General features: G+C 44.5%; 1 protein-coding gene and 1 long non-coding RNA gene across 2 annotated transcripts; both read left to right on the top strand.

Moving 5' to 3' along the window:
* Positions 1-1,897: 1,897 nt before the first annotated feature.
* LOC311147981 (serine/threonine-protein kinase pim-1-like) lies at positions 1,898-5,667 on the top strand. The gene is made up of 6 exons (XM_084184847.1): positions 1,898-2,301; positions 2,520-2,626; positions 2,773-2,823; positions 3,211-3,577; positions 3,945-4,121; positions 4,254-5,667. Exons 1-6 carry the CDS (start codon positions 2,220-2,222, stop codon positions 4,433-4,435), a joined length of 966 nt encoding a protein of 321 aa, XP_084040973.1. The 5' UTR covers positions 1,898-2,219; the 3' UTR covers positions 4,436-5,667.
* Positions 5,668-15,896: 10,229 nt separating this feature from the next.
* On the top strand, positions 15,897-17,862 carry LOC311147983. The gene is made up of 2 exons (XR_014614844.1): positions 15,897-16,262; positions 16,535-17,862. It is a non-coding gene; the product is annotated as an uncharacterized lncRNA (long non-coding RNA).
* Positions 17,863-18,050: the final 188 nt, after the last annotated feature.

The following is an 18,050-nucleotide window of genomic DNA, read 5'->3' as shown; positions in this document are numbered from 1 at the left end:
TTGCCTACCGCCCCAACAGAGCCACAGACGACGCAATCGCCATTGCACTGCACACTGCCCTCACCCACCTGGACAAAAGGAATGCATATGTGAGGATGCTGTTCATCAACTACAGCTCGGCCTTCAATAGCATAGTGCCCTCTAAACTCACCACAAAGCTCACGGCCCTGGAACAGAACTCCTCCCTATGCAACTGGATCCTGGACTTCCTGACGTCCACCCCCAGGGGGTGATGGTAGGCAATATTACCTCCTCCACACTGATCCTCAACACGGGGGCCTCACAAGGGTGCGTCCTCAGTCCCCTCCTGTACTCCCTGTATACCACAACTGCGTGGCCTCACACAGGTCTAACTCCATTATGAAGTTTGCTGACGCCACGACAGTAGTAGGCCTGATTACCAACAACGATGAGACGGCCTACTGGGAGGAGGTAGGCACTCTGATGGTGTGGTGCCAGGTAAACAACCTCTCCCTCAACATCAGCAAAACAAAGGAGCTGATTATGTACTTCAGGAGGAACCAGGCTGGGCATGCCCCCATCCTCATCAACAGGGCCGCATCTCCGAGGAGCTGAAATGGTCAAACCACACGGACACCGTGGTGAAGAAGGCACGACAGCGACTCAGGAGGCTGAAGAAATTTGGCCTGTCCTCGAGTGCCCTCACAGTGTGCTACAGGAGCACCATGGAGCACCATGGAGAGCATCACAGCCTGGTACGGCAACTCCACCACCACTGACCGCAAGGCGCTACACAGGGTGGTACACTCAGCTGAATGCACCATTAGGTGCACATTGTCTGCCCTCCAGGACACCTACAACACCAGGTGTCGCAGGAAGGCCAAGAAGATCATCTGGGACCCCAGCTACCGAGCCACGGACTGTTCTCCCCGCTTTCATCAGATGCGGGCAGTATAGGAGCATCATGGAAAAACCTGAAAGACTGGCCAATAGCTTCTACCCCCAGACCATCAGGCTGCTGACTAGCCACCACTAGTCAGCTACATACCCCCCCCCCCCCCCCCCTCACCTTGCTGCTCCCCCATGGACCCCCCCCCCTCCCCCCATCTTCAACAGAGAATTACCCTGCCCCGACCAAATGGACATTTTATAATTTAGCCACCACTAGACAGCTACCTGCCCCCCCAAAGGACATTTTCCCTGTCTTTTTATTCTTATTTTTTTTGTTTCATTCTTCCCTTTGACCTGGCTGTTGGAGCTCAGAGCTGTACCGTGCATTTACATCTGCAACTCTGTGCATGTTACTAATAAACTCTCTAAGTCTCTCTAAATCTAATTTACAGTAGCCAAAATCGGCTATTTCCTATAATGTAAACGGCAGTTCATTTTATATTTTGTTAAATTTTTTATAAACTATATTGCACCAAAGACTGAAGCATGAAACAATATAATACGTTGCTCAGTTGGTAGAGCATGGTGTTTGCAACGCCATGGTTGTGGGTTCGATTCCCACAGGGGGCCAGTATTAAAAATAAATAATGTATGCACTCACTAACTGTAAGTCGCTCTGGATAAGAGCGTCTGCTAAATGACTAAAATGTAAATGTAACAGCAAGTAATCACGCATTCACGTGCAAACTGCCTCTCTCATGCAAGAGGGTAGCTAGCCCCACCTAGATCTTGAATTTGCATTTACTCTTAAACTGCAGGAAAAATGTTGCTTCTTTTGGCGCGTTTTAATTCCCGCCACCGCTGGTCTAGCCGGTTACACTCTATTCTTTATTTTTATTCTATGACTGACGTGAGTTTGTATGGTCTATAATGGTTACCATTGGTGGAGAATGCGTGGTGGGCGGAGAAAATAATGACGATAGACCTTGTGGTGGCTACTCCCATTTACTATGGATATATATTTGTCCTTCCCCTGCCCTTACTCAAATTAAAAGAGCCGGTGTCCTAGCAAAACGTCAGGAGCTGTTTTTCTTTTAATTTTACAATTTGGCTTACTGTTTACAAGTCATTGTACAGTATATCAATAGTCATATTGTATCATTAGGCTAATCGATATTTCAACTCACTGGATACGGAGGCGTTTACGTTTAAGGACCAAATAACGAGTCTTCGCAAGATCCGGATGAGACGAGGATTGGTGCCGCATTTTGTCCTACAGCAACGTGGGTCACGCGCCAGATATAGTGGAACTAGATCCCACATCGGAATATTTGTAGAATAAATCTTCAATTTCGTGGATTACAGGAATGCTGCTGTCTAAATTAAACTCGTTCGCTCATATCTCCACCGTTGATATGCCGGCGAAAATCCAGCTTCAAGTTCACCAAGGTTAGATGACGCTTGTCTTGATAATGGTGGTTCGCTATTAGCTAACGAGTAACATGCTATCTTGCTACTAGGCTAGCAAAACTGTAGTTATCTATTTTACGTAATCTACAGTAACCGTTTCCCTATTCGGTTATTTCCACACTTTGCATTCAACCATGTAACATAACACTAATTATGTGGAAGAGTTGTATTAATCGTATGTTCTTGTATATTTACAGGGAAGGAGAGGGAGCCTTTTGAGAAGCTTTACCAGGTCGGCTCTGTGCTGGGAAGTGGCGGTTTTGGGACGGTGTATTCTGGCACAAGAATTTCAGATGGAGCACTGGTTAGTATTTCTTACATTATATTGCCAACAGTCGCATTCTTTAAAAATATTTATAAATACAAGTTGGCTAATCAATTAATATATTTGCATATTTTCTCCTCTCTAATATCAGGTGTAATTGAACTGATCATGTTTTCCGCACACAGGTTGCTGTCAAACATGTGGCCAAGGATCGGGTCTCCGAGTGGGGAGAGCTGGTAAGGATGGTTTTGGTTGTGCATTTTAGTTTAAGGACATTTATAATTTTAGTTTAAGGACATTTCATAGTATTTTGTTGTCCAGGGGACTGTGGATCTGTCTCCATTCGTACTTTAGTTAGTCGCGTGCGATATCTCAGACAGCACTGGTACGATTTTAACAAAACGGGTGAATGATGCATATTGCCATAGAGATCTGGCACCTACAAAATTACACTGATTGGCCCAAGGCGGGAGCTATAGTAATTAACAGAAATGTTAGTCACACGACATATCACAATTGGCCCAAGAGGGGGGCGCTGCATCATTCGTGGGGGGACGACATGTGTATTATTGCCTTCACACAATTGGCGGCTGAAATTAACCAGATTTCAATTTTATTTTTAGCCCAATGGCTCTCGTGTCCCCATGGAGATTCTACTCATGAAGAAAGTTGGAAATGGAGCTCGGGGCGTGATAAAGATGCTGGACTGGTATGAGCGACCTGACAGCTTTATTATTGTCATGGAACGATCGGAGAAGGTCAAGGACCTTTTTGATTTCATCACTGAGAAAGGTGCCTTATCAGAGGAGCTGGCAAATAACTTTTTCCGTCAGGTTCTTGAAGCCGTTCGACACTGCCACAACTGTGGGGTTGTACACAGGGACATCAAAGATGAAAACATCCTCATTGATCTTCGGACAGGCGAAATTAAGCTTATTGACTTCGGATCCGGGGCATTGCTCAAAGACACTGTTTACACCGACTTCGACGGTAAGCATCCTCATTGATATACTCTAACCATAGTCCATTTTAGTGGTTAGTGAATGTGTTGATTTTGGCGCCACCCTTTGGAGGGAAAGTGCATTTTTACAACTCGAAGTTTGTAAACATTGTCACATGTCAGGCTCTCCTCCCACCTCACTCTCACACAGACCTACTGTTATGCTCACTGGCGCTTGACCTCAATAGAAGGCACGCAGTGATTATTTATAATTGTTTAATCCATGTTATCACAGATGTATTAAATCAGTACTTAATGTTTATTTTTGTGTCCATTTCTTAAGCATTCTGTGTATTTCTTCATAGAAATTGACCACATCATTGAATTTAACCATTATTGTTATTTCTCTATCAACAGGCACTAGAGTGTACAGTCCACCTGAATGGATCAAATACCATCGGTACCATGGGCGGTCTGCCACAGTTTGGTCTCTGGGTGTCCTGCTGTATGATATGGTGTGTGGAGACATTCCCTTCGAGCAGGACGAGGAGATTGTACAAGGCCAGGTGCTCTTCAGACGAAGAATCTCCACAGGTGAGCCCCAATAACTTAAACAAAACATCCTCACACCTAATAAGCTACACCAGTGGAATATATTGCTCATGTATTAGTCATTGGGTGTCCAGTCTAAGCACTGACTAACCATTATCCCCATTCTTCTTCCAGAGTGCCAGCAGTTGATCAAGTTGTGCCTGTCCCTGAGGCCTGCTGAGAGGCCATCGTTTGAGGACATCATCAATCACCCATGGATGCAGAGCACAGTATCCCCAGCAGAGCAGAGCACAGAGATCAGACTGCACAGCATCAGCCACGAGCCTGCTGCTTTCACCACCGTGGTGGCCCAATGACTGTCACTGCACTGACAGAGACTAGTAGTACACAGAGGACTGACGTGGCTGTACACCAAAGACAATATGGACTATACAGAAGGAAGTTACAGATTTTATTTAAATATCTCCCTCTTTCTCTTGTGGCCAGACCCCACCTGTTCACTCTCCTTTTGGACTTCATGAAAACCAAACATCCTTAATGGCTACTTAATTGGACACTGTAATATCAAAAGCTATTCTCACCCCTACGAAGGACTTGCTCTGTAATATTGGCTGTGGTGTGAGAGTATGTACACCAGAAAGGACAAAGTCCATCCCTATTCATGTGATTGTTCTGCTGAAGGTATGAACAAGTGGACAGTCTTTTACATAGCTAGCTACCAACCAGCCACTGTACTCTGCCCTGCCTCACTGATGAGTGGGTGTCAGAGGAAGCAAAGAGGAGCAAATCGAAGTGCCTTCGGTGTGTCAGATTGTTGGGGACCCTGGAAATACTTGAATTTCATGAAGCCATCATATCACTTCTTTTTTTTTCTGCTTTTGTCTTATAGGACTAGATCAGTAAAGCCTATGCCATTTTCCAATGTCAACAGCAGCCAGAGAACCTCCTATAGTACACACAAACCTGTGCAAACAAAAACCGGAAGACTTTCCTGCATCCACCTCCGAGCTTTTAACGCCGGTCTACACACAACTACCACTCACCTAGACCTGAATGCACACTGCAATGCAAAGCACCACACTAAAATATTAAATGTTCTGCTTTTTTGTTTGCGTAAACATGTATCTGTCACCTCACAGGCTAGGAATAAGGCTATGGTGAATAATATTTATGTGTGATTTCTCTCACTCGAGCTATGTGGAATTATTTATTTATTTATAGAGAATTTCGGCTGTATATTTCATTCCACAGTTGTTGAAGGGCCCACAGATTATTTAAATTTATTTTGACCATATTTATGGCTTGAAATCTTCTGAGCAGATGTTTGTGTATATATGTGTAAATAACCTTCAAAGCTCTTCCATTTTAATGTATGTTGAAAGTCTACTGATGGTAACTGTTTTTGTCTGCTGTTGATTTGGATGAATTGACATTGTTCTGAGTAAGCAAGTGTGTGTCATACATCAACATTGTTTTCACCTCTAGTTGCATGATTGCGGCTTGGATTGCTTTGTTTTCATCCATATTAGAATTGTAAATTATATTAACTATTTTTATACGATTTCAATAAATATTTTTTTAACCTTGACTTTTGACCCAGTTTTACTTCAGGAGATCATGTCTACCATGAACCTGGTATTTGAACTACAAACACAAGTGAAAGAATAGCTTAAAACCACAATCATATTTCAGATGTGTATTAGATTGACATCAATGAATAACAAGAGAAGTTTCCACCACTGCTCCACACAGCACCTGCTCAGAGATAACATAGCTCAACTCTCTTTCGTGCGTAAGAAGGGGGGTGTAGACCATTACCATATGTCAAAGTTGACAAGGACAAAAGCCGACAAACATACGCACATCCAGGTACATTCCGCAGGTGCTGGAGTTGTAGGCAAACCACACCTGTCATACAGTGAGGGAAAAAAGTATTTGATCCCCTGCTGATTTTGTACGTTTGCCCACTGACAAAGACATGATCAGTCTATCATTTTAATGGTAGGTTTATTTGAACAGTGAGAGACAGAATAACAACAACAAAATCCAGAAAAACGCATGTCAAAAATGTTATCAATTGATTTGCATTTTAATGAGAGAAATAAGTATTTGACCCCTCTGCAAAACATGACTTAGTACTTGGTGGCAAAACCCTTGTTGGCAATCACAGAGGTCAGACGTTTCTTGTAGTTGGCCACCAGGTTTGCACACATCTCAGGAGGGATTTTGTTCCACTCCTCTTTGCAGATCTTCTCCAAGTCATTAAGGTTTGGAGCCTGACGTTTGGCAACTCGAACGTTCAGCTCCCTCCACAGATTTTCTATGGGATTAAGGTTTGGAGACTGGCTAGGCCACTCCAGGACCTTAATGTGCTCCTTCTTGAGCCACTCCTTTGTTGCCTTGGCTATGTGTTTTGTGTCATTGTCATGCTGGAATACCCATCCACGACCCATTTTCAATGCCCTGGCTGAGGGAAGGAGGCTCTCACCCAAGATTTGACAGTACATGGCCCCGTCCATCGTCCCTTTGATGCAGTGAAGTTGTCCTGTCCCCTTAGCAGAAAAACACCCCCAAAGCATAATGTTTCCACCTCCATGTTTGACGGTGGGGATGGTGTTCTTGGGGTCATAGGCAGCATTCCTCCTCCTCCAAATACGGCGAGTTGAGTTGATGCCAAAGAGCTCGATTTTGGTCTCATCTGACCACAACACTTTCACCCAGTTCTCCTCTGAATCATTCAGATGTTCATTGGCAAACTTCAGACGGGCCTGTATATGTGCTTTCTTGAGCAGGGGGACCTTGCGGGCGCTGCAGGATTTCAGTCCTTCACGGCATAGTGTGTTACCAATTGTTTTCTTGGTGACTATGGTCCCAGCTGCCTTGAGATCATTGACAAGATCCTCCCGTGTAGTTCTGGGCTGATTCCTCACCGTTCTCATGATCATTGCAACTCCACGAGGTAAGATCTTGCATGGAGCCCCAGGCCGAGGGAGATTGACAGTTATTTTGTGTTTCTTGCATTTGCGAATAATCGCACCAACTGTTGTCACCTTCTCACCAAGCTGCTTGGCGATGGTCTTGTAGCCCATTCCAGCCTTGTGTAGGTCTACAATCTTGTCCCTGACATCCTTGGAGAGCTCTTTGGTCTTGGCCATGGTGGAGAGTTTGGAATCTGATTGATTGATTGCTTCTGTGGACAGGTGTCTTTTATACAGGTAACAAACTGAGATTAGGAGCACTCCCTTTAAGTGTGTGCTCCTAATCTCAGCTCATTACCTGTATAAAAGACACCTGGGAGCCAGAAATCTTTCTGATTGAAAGGGGGTTAAATACTTATTTCCCTCATTAAAATGCAAATCAATTTATAACATTTTTGACATGCATTTTTCTGGATTTTGTTGTTGTTATTCTGTCTCTCACTGTTCAAATAAACCTCCTATTAAAATTATAGACGGATCATTTCTTTGTCAGTGGGCAAACGTACAAAATCAGCAGGGGATCAAATATTTTTTTCCCTCACTATATATACTCTCCCCAAAATTCACAAGAGCACGACGCCATGCAGGCCCATTGTGAGTACTAACAGATCTCTGACAGAATGTCTCTACCTTTGTAGACTATGTTGTGAAACCCTGGGCGATCTCCCTCCCCACATATACCAGAGACTATTGATTTTATTAATCTTTTGAAATCTGTGGACCATATACATTTGACATTTTAGTCATTTAGCAGACGCTCTTATCCAGAGCGACTTACAGTTAGTGAGTGCATACATCTATTTTTTCTTCATACTTTCATATACCTGTAAATTCTGTGTACTTTTGATGTTACCAGTCTATATACTAACATCCCCCATCAGGGTGGCCTAGAGGCCCTCATGTTCTACCTAAATGAACGTCCCCCTAATGCTCTTCCCAGCACCAATTGTATTGTGGACCTGGCTGAACTGTTACTAACCTCCAACTATTTTCTCTTCAGAGGAGACTTTTTCCTCCAGACCAAAGGGACAGCGATTGGGAGCACTATGGCTCCTAATTATGCTAACCTATATCTAGGAATGTTTGTAAAACAGGTGGTGCTGAATCCAGACCTCAACCCCTTTCTCTCCTAATCTCCTATCTCCTATATTTGGATGACATTTTCGGGATCTATAAAGGGACCCAGGAAGAACTCTTGGAATTCCATGCCTATCTAAACTCTATGAATGAGCACCTTCATTTCACCATTAACTATGACCTATCCCAAATCAGTTTTCTTGATGTGATGGTTATTAAGCTCCCTCTCTACAGATCCCTATAGGAAACCTACGGACAGGAACACCCTCCTTAGAGGTGAAAGCTTTCATCCACGTCCAGTTATTAAAAGTCTCCCTGTAATTCAATTCAGCCGCATCAGAAGAATATGCGGCTCTGATGCTTCTTACCAGAAACAGACCACGGACCTCACACAAAGGTTTAAGGAAAGGGGGTACAAAGACAATTGGGTAAAACATGTCAATGATCATTTTGAAGGACTAACACAGTTGAAAAGCATTCAACCAAAAGTTAAAGAAAAAGCAGAACATGTCCCCTCGTGCTTCACCCAATACTCACCATTGGGGAAGGCATTTAAAGACATTATCAGGAAGCACTGGTACATTATTGATACTGACCCACAATTGAAACCCATCTTTAAATATCCCCCATGTATGGTCTTTAAAATACCCCCAAACATGAGAGACATTGTGGTCAAATCTGATTATCCACCAGAGAAAAGGGAAACTTTCTTGGAGAAGGTTCCGAAGGGTAATTACAAATGTGGCCAATGTGGTCAATGCAGTTTCACGTACAAATGTGAGGCCTGATTACCTGCATGTCCACCAATGTTGTTTACATATTGAAATGTCCTTGTGGTCTGTCTTACATAGGGAAAACCCGTAGAAGCCTTAAGAGCCGGATCAGTGAGCACCGCAGCAATATACGGACAGGTGAGACAAAAAAACAGGTTGCTGTTTATTTTGTACAAGCTGGGCATCCTATTAGTTCGCTGAAATACATTGGAATAGAAATGGTCAAGATGTCACACAGGGGAGGGGACATTGAGAGGAAGCTTCTTCAAAGGGAATCTTTCTGGATCCACTGGCTCAACACACTGTCTCCTCTTGGCCATAACGAGGAGTTTTTATAGTTTCAAAATGTCAAAATGATTGTGTTTTTTTTAAATCCTAATTGAATATTATGTGTATATATATTACTGTAAATATTGATCACATTGCTTGTGTATGATCATATATTTTGATACATTGAATGTTAATATTATGAACCTATGTTATATATTTTTACCTCCCGTTTCAGGAAGTGATGTCACTGAGTACTGCCCCTATATATATGACCTGCCACCCCCACCTGGGATATGGATGCCTGATGAAGACCTAAAGGTCGAAATGTTGTTTTAAATAAAATCACCTGGGAGCATGAGCAGCAGTGTGCAAAGTTGACAAGGAGACATTGTCCAGATTTCATTAGTCTTTTTATAAGTCAAGCTAAAAAACATTGATTTATGTTCTTATGGGTTTATCTAGAAAGCAGGTTATGTTTAATAAAAGGCATTATACCGCGGGGGTCCTGGCCTCAGTCTGCAAATCTGTTATCAGAACTTTACTATCTTCATCTCAGGAGGCAAAGTAGCTGCATTTATGAAGGTCTAGTAGTCCACATCTGTAGCGTTTGCATTTGTATTTCAATAGAGACAACATAGAGGTAGACAATTTTGTCAAAAATGTTGGCTGTTTGTTTAGTGCGTATTAAAATACACCTCCGTAGCCAGGCCTGCGCTCATCTTAATTCCTTGAGCAGAGATGGCCCAGCATGTGGTCCTCTGCCCTGCCCCCTCTCCAGGCCCCAGCTTGGCCAACCTGGCCCATCCTCTCTCCCACCCGCCATGGGGGTCATGCTTCCCAAGCTTCTGTAATCCTCTGCCTATCCTTGCTCACTATACCTGATTGGCTTATACATGCTTCAGTATATGTCCAAAGCCCAGCAAGAGGACCTGTATGACTATGTGGGCTGGGTATTACTGTTTCTAAGCCATTGCACTTATGGAACATTGGTTTATCTCACTGACATATTTCTCAACACTTGTCTAATCCTATATCTGTGTGCATCCTCTACCTGGAAGACATTTGCCTGTAGTAGAGATATAATCAAAACCACAGCACATTTTCTTCAGATGCCATGGTTATGCAAGTTCTGAGAATCTGGGGGTGTACTACAATTGACATGTGGGTGGCTGCTTTGAATATTAAAATCATACAGCAAGGAAATGTATTTTTAACTTCAACAAAGTTTAAAATGTCAAATATGATACACAAGTGGGATCTCTGCCATGAAACCTTTCATCTTGCCACCATTTTTGTCTTGCCCCACAAAGTGCTGCTATCTGCCTTGTGACAGGACTGATACTCATTCCCTGAACTGAGGAAGGGAGAATCATGCAAACCTGTTTTACAATGACAGTCAAATAAGGGTGTTGTATTTGCATGGATGGAGAATCGATGACTCGTTCTCTACTCAGCTATGGAGCTCCTTTGAATGGAGACAATCTGCATTTTGGATTGAGTCATCTGTACAGCAGGACAAAGCCAATCTACAGTGAGGGACTGTTTGAGAATAAAATAAAATAAATTTCTCTCAGGTTGATTATTTCTGTAAGTATATATTGTGCAATGTAAACTTTTCCAAAATATGTTTCCTCAATTATCATTGTACCATATTCATACATACAGTGCATTCGGAAAATATTCAGACCCCTTGACTTTTTCCACATTTTGTTACGTTACATCTTATTCTAAAATGGATTACATCGGGGGGGTTTTCTTCATCAATCTACACACAATACCCCATAATGACAAAAGCAAAAACGGGTTTTGCAAATGTATTACAAATAAAAAACTGAAATATTACATTTACATAAGTATTCAGACCCTTCACTCAATACTTTGTTGAAGCACCTTTGGCAGAGATTACAGCCTGGAGTCTTCTTGGGTATGACGCCACAAGCTTGGCACACCTGTATTTGGGGAGTTTCTCCCATTCTTCTCTGCAGATCCTCTCAAGCTCTGTCAGGTTGGATGGGGAGTGTTGCTGCACAGCTATTTTCAGGTCTTGCCAGAGATGTTCGATCAGGTTCAAGTCCAGGCTCTAGTTGGGCCACTCAAGGACATTCAGAGACTTGTCCCGAAGCCACTCCTGCGTTGTTTTGGCTGTGTGCTTAGGGTCGTTGTCCTGTTGGAAGGTGAACCTTCGCCCCAGTCTGATGTCCTGAGCCCTCTGGAGCAGGTTTTCATCAAGGATCTCTCTGTACTTGTTTCTCATGGTCTGAGAGTCCTTTAGGTGCCTTTTGGCAAACTCCAAACGGGCTGTCATGTGCTTTTTACTGTGTAGTGGCTTCCGTCTGGCCACTCTACCATAAAGGCCTGATTGATGGAGTGCTGCAGAGATGGTTGTCCTTGTGGAAGGTTCTCCCATCTCCACAGAGGAACTGGAACTCTGTCAGAGTGACCATCGCGTTCTTGGTCACCTCCCAGGCCCTTCTCCCCCGATTGCTCAGTTTGGCCGGGCGGCCAGCTCTAGGAAGAGTCTTGGTGGTTCCAAACTTCTTCCATTTAAGAATGATGGAGGCCACTGTGTTCTTGTGGACCTTCAATGCTGCAGAACTTTTATAGTACCCTTCCCCAGATCTGTGCCTCGACAATTTCCTGTCTCGGAGCTCTACGGACAATTCCTTCAACCTCATGGCTAGGTTTTTGCTCTGACATGCACTGTCAACTGTGGGACCTTATATAGACAGGTGTGTGCCTTTCCAAATCATGTCAAATCAATTGAATTTACCACAGGTGGATTCCAATCAAGTTGTAGAAACATCTCAAGGATGATCAATGGAAACAGGAGGCACCTGAGCTCAATTTCGAGTCTCATAGCAAAGGGTCTGAATACTTTTTTAAGTTTAATTCAATTCAAATGTGTAAAAACCTGTTTTCGCTTTGTCATTATGGGGTATAGATTAATGAGGAAAAAAACGAATAAGGCTGTAATGTAACAAAATGTGGAAAAAGGGAAGGGGTCTGAATACTTTCTGTATGCACTGTATGTCATGTATGGCTTTTTTCCCCGCTATACTCGACTTGAGTGGGTTGAGTCACTGACGTGATCTTCCTGTCCGGTTTTGCGCCCCCTCGGGCTTGTGTGGTTGGGGAGATCTTCGTGGGCTATATACTCAGCCTTGTCTCCGGGTAGTAGATTAGTGTCCTGTTGATATACCTTTGGTGGTGTGGGGGCTGTGCTTTGGCAAAGTGCATGGGGATATATCCTGCCTGGTTGGCCCTGTCCAGGAGTATTTTTGGATGGGGCCACAGTGTTCCCTGACCCCCCCTGTCTCAGTCCCCAGTATGTATGCCGCAATAGTTTATGCACCGGGGGGCTAGGGTCAGTCTGTCCATTTCTGGTGTATTGTGTGACCTCAATTTCTCCTGTCCTACCTGTTGTACTGTGTGATCTTAGGCATGCTCCCTCTAATTCTCTTCTCTCTCTCTCTCTTTCTCTCTGTCCCCCTATCCCAGAGGACCTGTGCCCTCGGACCATGCCTTAGGACAACCTGGCCTGACGACTCCTGGCTGTCCCTGTCCCCAGTCCACCCGGTCGTGCTGCTGATCCAGTTCTGCTGTTCTGCCTGCGGCTGTGGAACCCTGACATGCTTCACCGGACGTTCTACCTTGTCCCGGACCTGCTGCTTCAAATCTCTCTCTCTCTCTCTCTCTCTCTCTCTCTCTCTCTCTCTCTCTCTCTCTCTTTCTCTCTTTCTCTCTTTCTCTCTCTCTCTCTCTCTCTCTCTCTCTCTCTCTCTCTCTCTCTCTCTCTCTCTCTCTCTCTCTCTCTCTCTCTCTCTCTCTCTCTCTCTCTCTCTCTCTCTCTCTCTCTCTCAGAATATGTATGTGTTAACAGTGTTGCTCATCTTAAATTACATCTGGACAACTCTGACCATAGTTTATGGCAGATTATTTGCAGCTACACCCCTTCTACCACAGGAGGTTGGTGGCAGCTTAATTGGGGAGGACGGGCTCGTGGGAATGGCTGGAGTGGAATTGGTGGAATGGTATCAAATATATCAAACACATGGTTTCCATGTGTTTGATGCCATTCCATTCGCTCCATTCCAGCCATTATAATGAGCCGTCCTCCCCTCAGCAGCCTCCACTGCCTTCTACATGCTCATTCCTGTATACCACTCCCTGCAAAACAGTTATTGGGAAACAGAGAGAAACTCCAGCTGTTGCAGGACCTCCCCCCTCCCAAATCTTTCTCAATAACGTCTTCTGAAGAACTCAAGACACGCATAAATACCATATTTCCAAACACAAGCAACGATCCAAAATTGATAGTCATAATATGGCCTGACGAGTCCTAGCTGTCTAATGTTTTGGACAGCATACAAAACAGGAACACAGGAACACCCCTGTATGATTAGCTGCTTGACATTTACTTTTAGGGATGTGCTTTCACAAGGTATGTTTTGTATGCTGCCCAAAACATTTGTTTTTCACTCACACACACACACACACACGCACAGAGGGAATGGAAGTCATTCCATCAGAGCACAGTGCTCTGTAAGGTCAGTGTGATTCGTCTCTCCCTGAATAGCAGGGTGTTCTACAAGGGAGTGATCCTGGTCCTCATTACTGCCTGTGTGTGTGGCCTGGGTCTTAGATACCCTCTGCAAAACTGTTTCCCGCCGTAAGCGTATCAAATGCTGCAATCTTTATTTGGCTCACATCTCATGCTTTATTCTTCTCTGTGAAAGTTAGATATAATCAACTGCACCACAGAGTTTCTAGCTACACTTGTTCAAGGCATGGCAGTTGAAGTTGTTCTCACATTTTTGTGAATAAGTCAGACACAGACTAATTAGAGAGGGCGGACAGCTATCCACCCCAGCACTTTCACATCTGTGACGGATCCCACGGTTGGCCAGCCAGCCACCCTCCTACTGCAACAAGCCAGTACATGGGAGAGCTGCCTGAGAGGATGGTTGGCTGTAGTGTGGGAGATGACTGAGTCAGTGTATGCCTACAGTATGCCTCAGGGGTTTCCAAGGCAGGAATGAAATGTCTCAGGGTGACCCTGATTCCTTGGGGCTGGCGCTACCTGCAGGGTCCCCATCCACGCCTGTGGGGAGTGCTGCATTCCTGCTGCCTGACTCACAGCTCCACACATTGTGTTGGCCAGATTGGCTATTAAGGGAAAGGTCAGCTTTCTCTCTCAAGCACAGACAAACAGGCTGACATGGAGCGCAGGGCAGAGGGGAGGGCGTGGTGACCAGACCACAAGCAGATTCCTGTCACTCCCTTTCTGAGGCAGAGGGAGGGAGACACACATCAATAGTCTGAACGCCAACTGTCAGCATGAGCCTGTCGACTCACCCCTGTGACTCACCCATTTGTAAATAACATTGTTTACACACAAGAGGAGATGTTATTGACGGGTTGTCTTGTCTTTTAGCTCTTTGTTTATGTACAATTGCCTTGGTAAACTCACTGAGGGCTCTATTCAATCCGAATCTTGGAAGTTCAGAGTTACAGCGTGATTTAAATTTAAGGGCAATGTTCCCACGTTAGCGGAGACTGCATTCACGGTAAAGGCTGCATATACCGGGTCAATCGGAAATGACCTTTAGATTTCTATTGCGCAATCTAACGCTTCAGTGATACAGATTAAATAGAGCCCTGAGAGAGTTTTCTGAGTTTTGTATGACAGTGAACTCCTAAGCTGTATGAACATGACGTTTAGAATGGGTTTTGGTGGCATGCTGGACACATCAGCAAACACTATATTGAACCCTAGTATAGTCCTTGTTGGAAGGAAGGCCTGCAGGGGCTGGATTCAATCCGTATCGCAGAAGAAATGTGTTTGACTCCGTTCCATTGATCCCATTCCAGCTATTACAATGAGCCTGTCCTCCTATAGCTCCTCCTACCAGCCTCATCTGGCTACAATTGTTGTTAAAAGGTATTCTACCTCACTATTCTCTTTTCCTCTCTCTCTGTTCAAATATTTGTCATAGTCATCCCCATAACCACCCCCATGCATTCCCATCAACCCCTCCCACTAACTTCCCGTAAACAAGTGCATCACTCACTTCCTCATTCCTGTGAGAGTAGTAAAAGAGATGCTGATGTGTCAATACTTGCTTCTGCTTGTTGTTGTTCATTTGAGGCTTTAATCCTGAATGAGCCTGCAATTCTAAGGCTTTTGGGTATAAACAATCTTGAGGACATAGCCATTTCACAGTCAGGCTAATATGTACTTTGTCATACAATTACATGGCTATTTATCATTAGTACCATGTATGCAAAGTGTACCATACATGCATCTGTAACTGCATTCTTAGGGTTTTTGAGAGTTTCATTCAAGTCTTTTATAAGTCATTTAAAGAGTCGAAGAGGAAGTTGAGGTTAGGAAAGTTCCAAGTTACAGTAATGAAGAACTTAAAAGTTGAAAAACAGGAATTGAACCTTGACTTGTGTGGCTGTAACACTTTTCTTCCTCTGAGGCTATAGCCTACATACAGTACACATTCAGGTCAATTGTAGTGTGTGTAATGGGCCTGATGGGTTCCGGTCTGTCTTCTGCCTGCATGTCTTTCACCTTTCAGCCAGCCGCTCCAGTCGTTAGGACAGGATGTTATCACACTTTGATGACTGAGCAAAGGGAGTGAAGCACGCTGGCACAGACCTTTGTCCCCAAGGGACCCAACCATATTATCTGCACTTAACAGATCTATTCTAAAGGTTCTCTGCCAAATCACTGGCATGAACACGTGGACAGGGAAAACACACAATAAAGGGAGATAACATAGTAAAAATGCTTTGAAGCTAAAGAAAAAGAGAGATCCAAATCCTTTGGTGTTCCAGTTGCTCTGTTGTCTGTGCTGGACTTTACTCCCATGACAGAGCCTTGCGTGTAGACTGTGGGGGAGGTTCCTTGAAGTGATCTTTGTTGACATGCTGACAACTGGCATTACTAACAAGACTGGTGGCTATTCTTCAAAAATCAAATAACTTCTAAACAAAACATCAAACAACATATTAGGAAACACTAACATTCCCAATATACATTTGTTTTCAGGAAAGGGAGCAAACTGGGCGTATCAGTAAGTACAAACATCTGATTCTGATTCAGCCCATTGCAACACATCATCCTAAACACCACTTCCATTTTAATGTTTGTAACGTGTATGCTCCTCCCAAACTCTTGACAGAACTTTCTTCTATTTAAAAATGTCAACAATCCACAGTAACACAGTGAAACTACATTGTCAATTGTCGGCTACCGTTCACTCACGATTCTAACTGTCTGTTTGTATAGTTCCCTCTATTCTGTAGTATAACCAAGTTTAGTGACTACTCTATCCTATGGCTGAAGGAGGAGTGTTTCTGAGGGCCGCTGGACAAGCAGGGCAGCTGCTCTGCCTCCGTCCCCTAAGGTTGGGAAGCTGCTTGTGATGCCCAAGGACGGCAGCCACTGGACTGGGATGAGGAGCATGGGGAAGGAGCTTGGACGGAGGGGACACATGTGGGTGGTGGTGATCTCTGAGGTCAGTAGCAGCAGGGGGCCAGCAGGGGGCACTACATCACCCTGACCTTCCCAGTGCCCTACACCAAGACCCAGCTGGAGAGCAGACAGAAGGGCAACCTGGCCGCCTGGTGATCACATACACCTCCAGCGATCTGGCCAGGATGTGGCATTACTACCAAACCTTGACAGTGCTTAGGGTCTACATCCAGCATGCCTGTAACAAACCTCCTATATAACAAGAATCTGATGCAAACCTTGACCGACCCCATTTGAGCCTGTTGGTGTCATCGTTGGAGAATCTCTCTCCATCCCCTCAATTTTCATCCAAAATTGCCCCCCGTGTTGTGTAGTTTGAGGCCAGCCAGTGCCCATTCCCTGCCTCCTATGTCCCCTCACACTACACAGACCACATGAACTTGAGGCAGAGGAGTATCAACTTCCTGTGGGCCCTGCTGGAGTCCCTGTCCTGCAGATACCTGTAGTCAATGCCATTGCCTCAGATGTCCTACAGAGGGAGACGACTGTTCCACAGCTGATGAGCAAGGCATCGATTTGGAGGAGTGTGTTAATGACTCAGATGCCAACTGAGAAAGCCCAACAGTTCTTTGATGTCTTCGTGCAGGTTCTTCAACGAGTTGTGTGGAGATACATTGGAGCTGTGCCTGAAAATCCTCCAGAGAAAGTCATGGTGATGAGCTGGCTCCCCCAGAACAATCTGTTGGGTCATCCCACCGTCAAGGCCTTCATCACACATGGAAGGATTCATGGGATCTACGAGGGGATCTGCAACGGTGTGCCCATGGTGCTGATGCCCTTGTTTGGTGACCAGAGTTTGTCAAGGAGCAGGTCATGTGAGTCCAGTGGCCCATGAGTTGAACTGGATTCAGTACCACTGCCTGGATCTCTTCACATTGCTCATCATCTTAGTTTTAACTGTTGTCATGGCGACTGTCAAATATTGCAGATTCTGTTTCCACCAGTGCTGCTTTAAGAGGACTATAAGAGGAATCAGTAAATGCACTGTAGCCTAGTAGGGTTTTCTCTAAGGTATGTAAATAAAATAACATACAGTAGGTAGGTTAAAGGAAAGTAACGCCTGACAGAGATTTGCCGAAAACACACTATTTTCAAAAGAGGGTGTAGAATAAAAAATGAATTGATTCGTAGTAAACACATTTGAGTTGACAGTTTATTTTTACAGTCTATGTACAAAACAGAGTGGTGTAGGAAGGTGAGTCAGGCAGGGAAGCTACTCCAAGTCCTGTCTCAGTGCTGTTGTCCTTCCCTGTCCTCCCGTGCAGAGCCGGAACACACCCACTTCCTGTCATTCCTTCCCGACCTGGCGCGTCTGTCTGCAGTCTCT

This window comes from Coregonus lavaretus, assembly GCF_964263955.1.
Source record: "Coregonus lavaretus genome assembly, chromosome: 20".
In the NCBI taxonomy this organism is placed as follows: domain Eukaryota; kingdom Metazoa; phylum Chordata; class Actinopteri; order Salmoniformes; family Salmonidae; genus Coregonus; species Coregonus lavaretus.
This window is presented reverse-complemented; position numbering and strand designations above follow the sequence as displayed.

What these genes read in the sequence shown, in the direction of transcription:
- LOC311147981 (XM_084184847.1), top strand. Translation starts at nt 2,220, where the DNA reads ATGCTGCTGTCTAAATTAAACTCGTTCGCTCATATCTCCACCGTTGAT. An exon ending in CCAGCTTCAAGTTCACCAAG is followed by an intron (nt 2,302 to 2,519) that starts GTTAGATGACGC and finishes GTATATTTACAG; the next exon opens with GGAAGGAGAGGGAGCCTTTT. An exon ending in CAGACGAAGAATCTCCACAG is followed by an intron (nt 4,122 to 4,253) that starts GTGAGCCCCAAT and finishes TTCTTCTTCCAG; the next exon opens with AGTGCCAGCAGTTGATCAAG.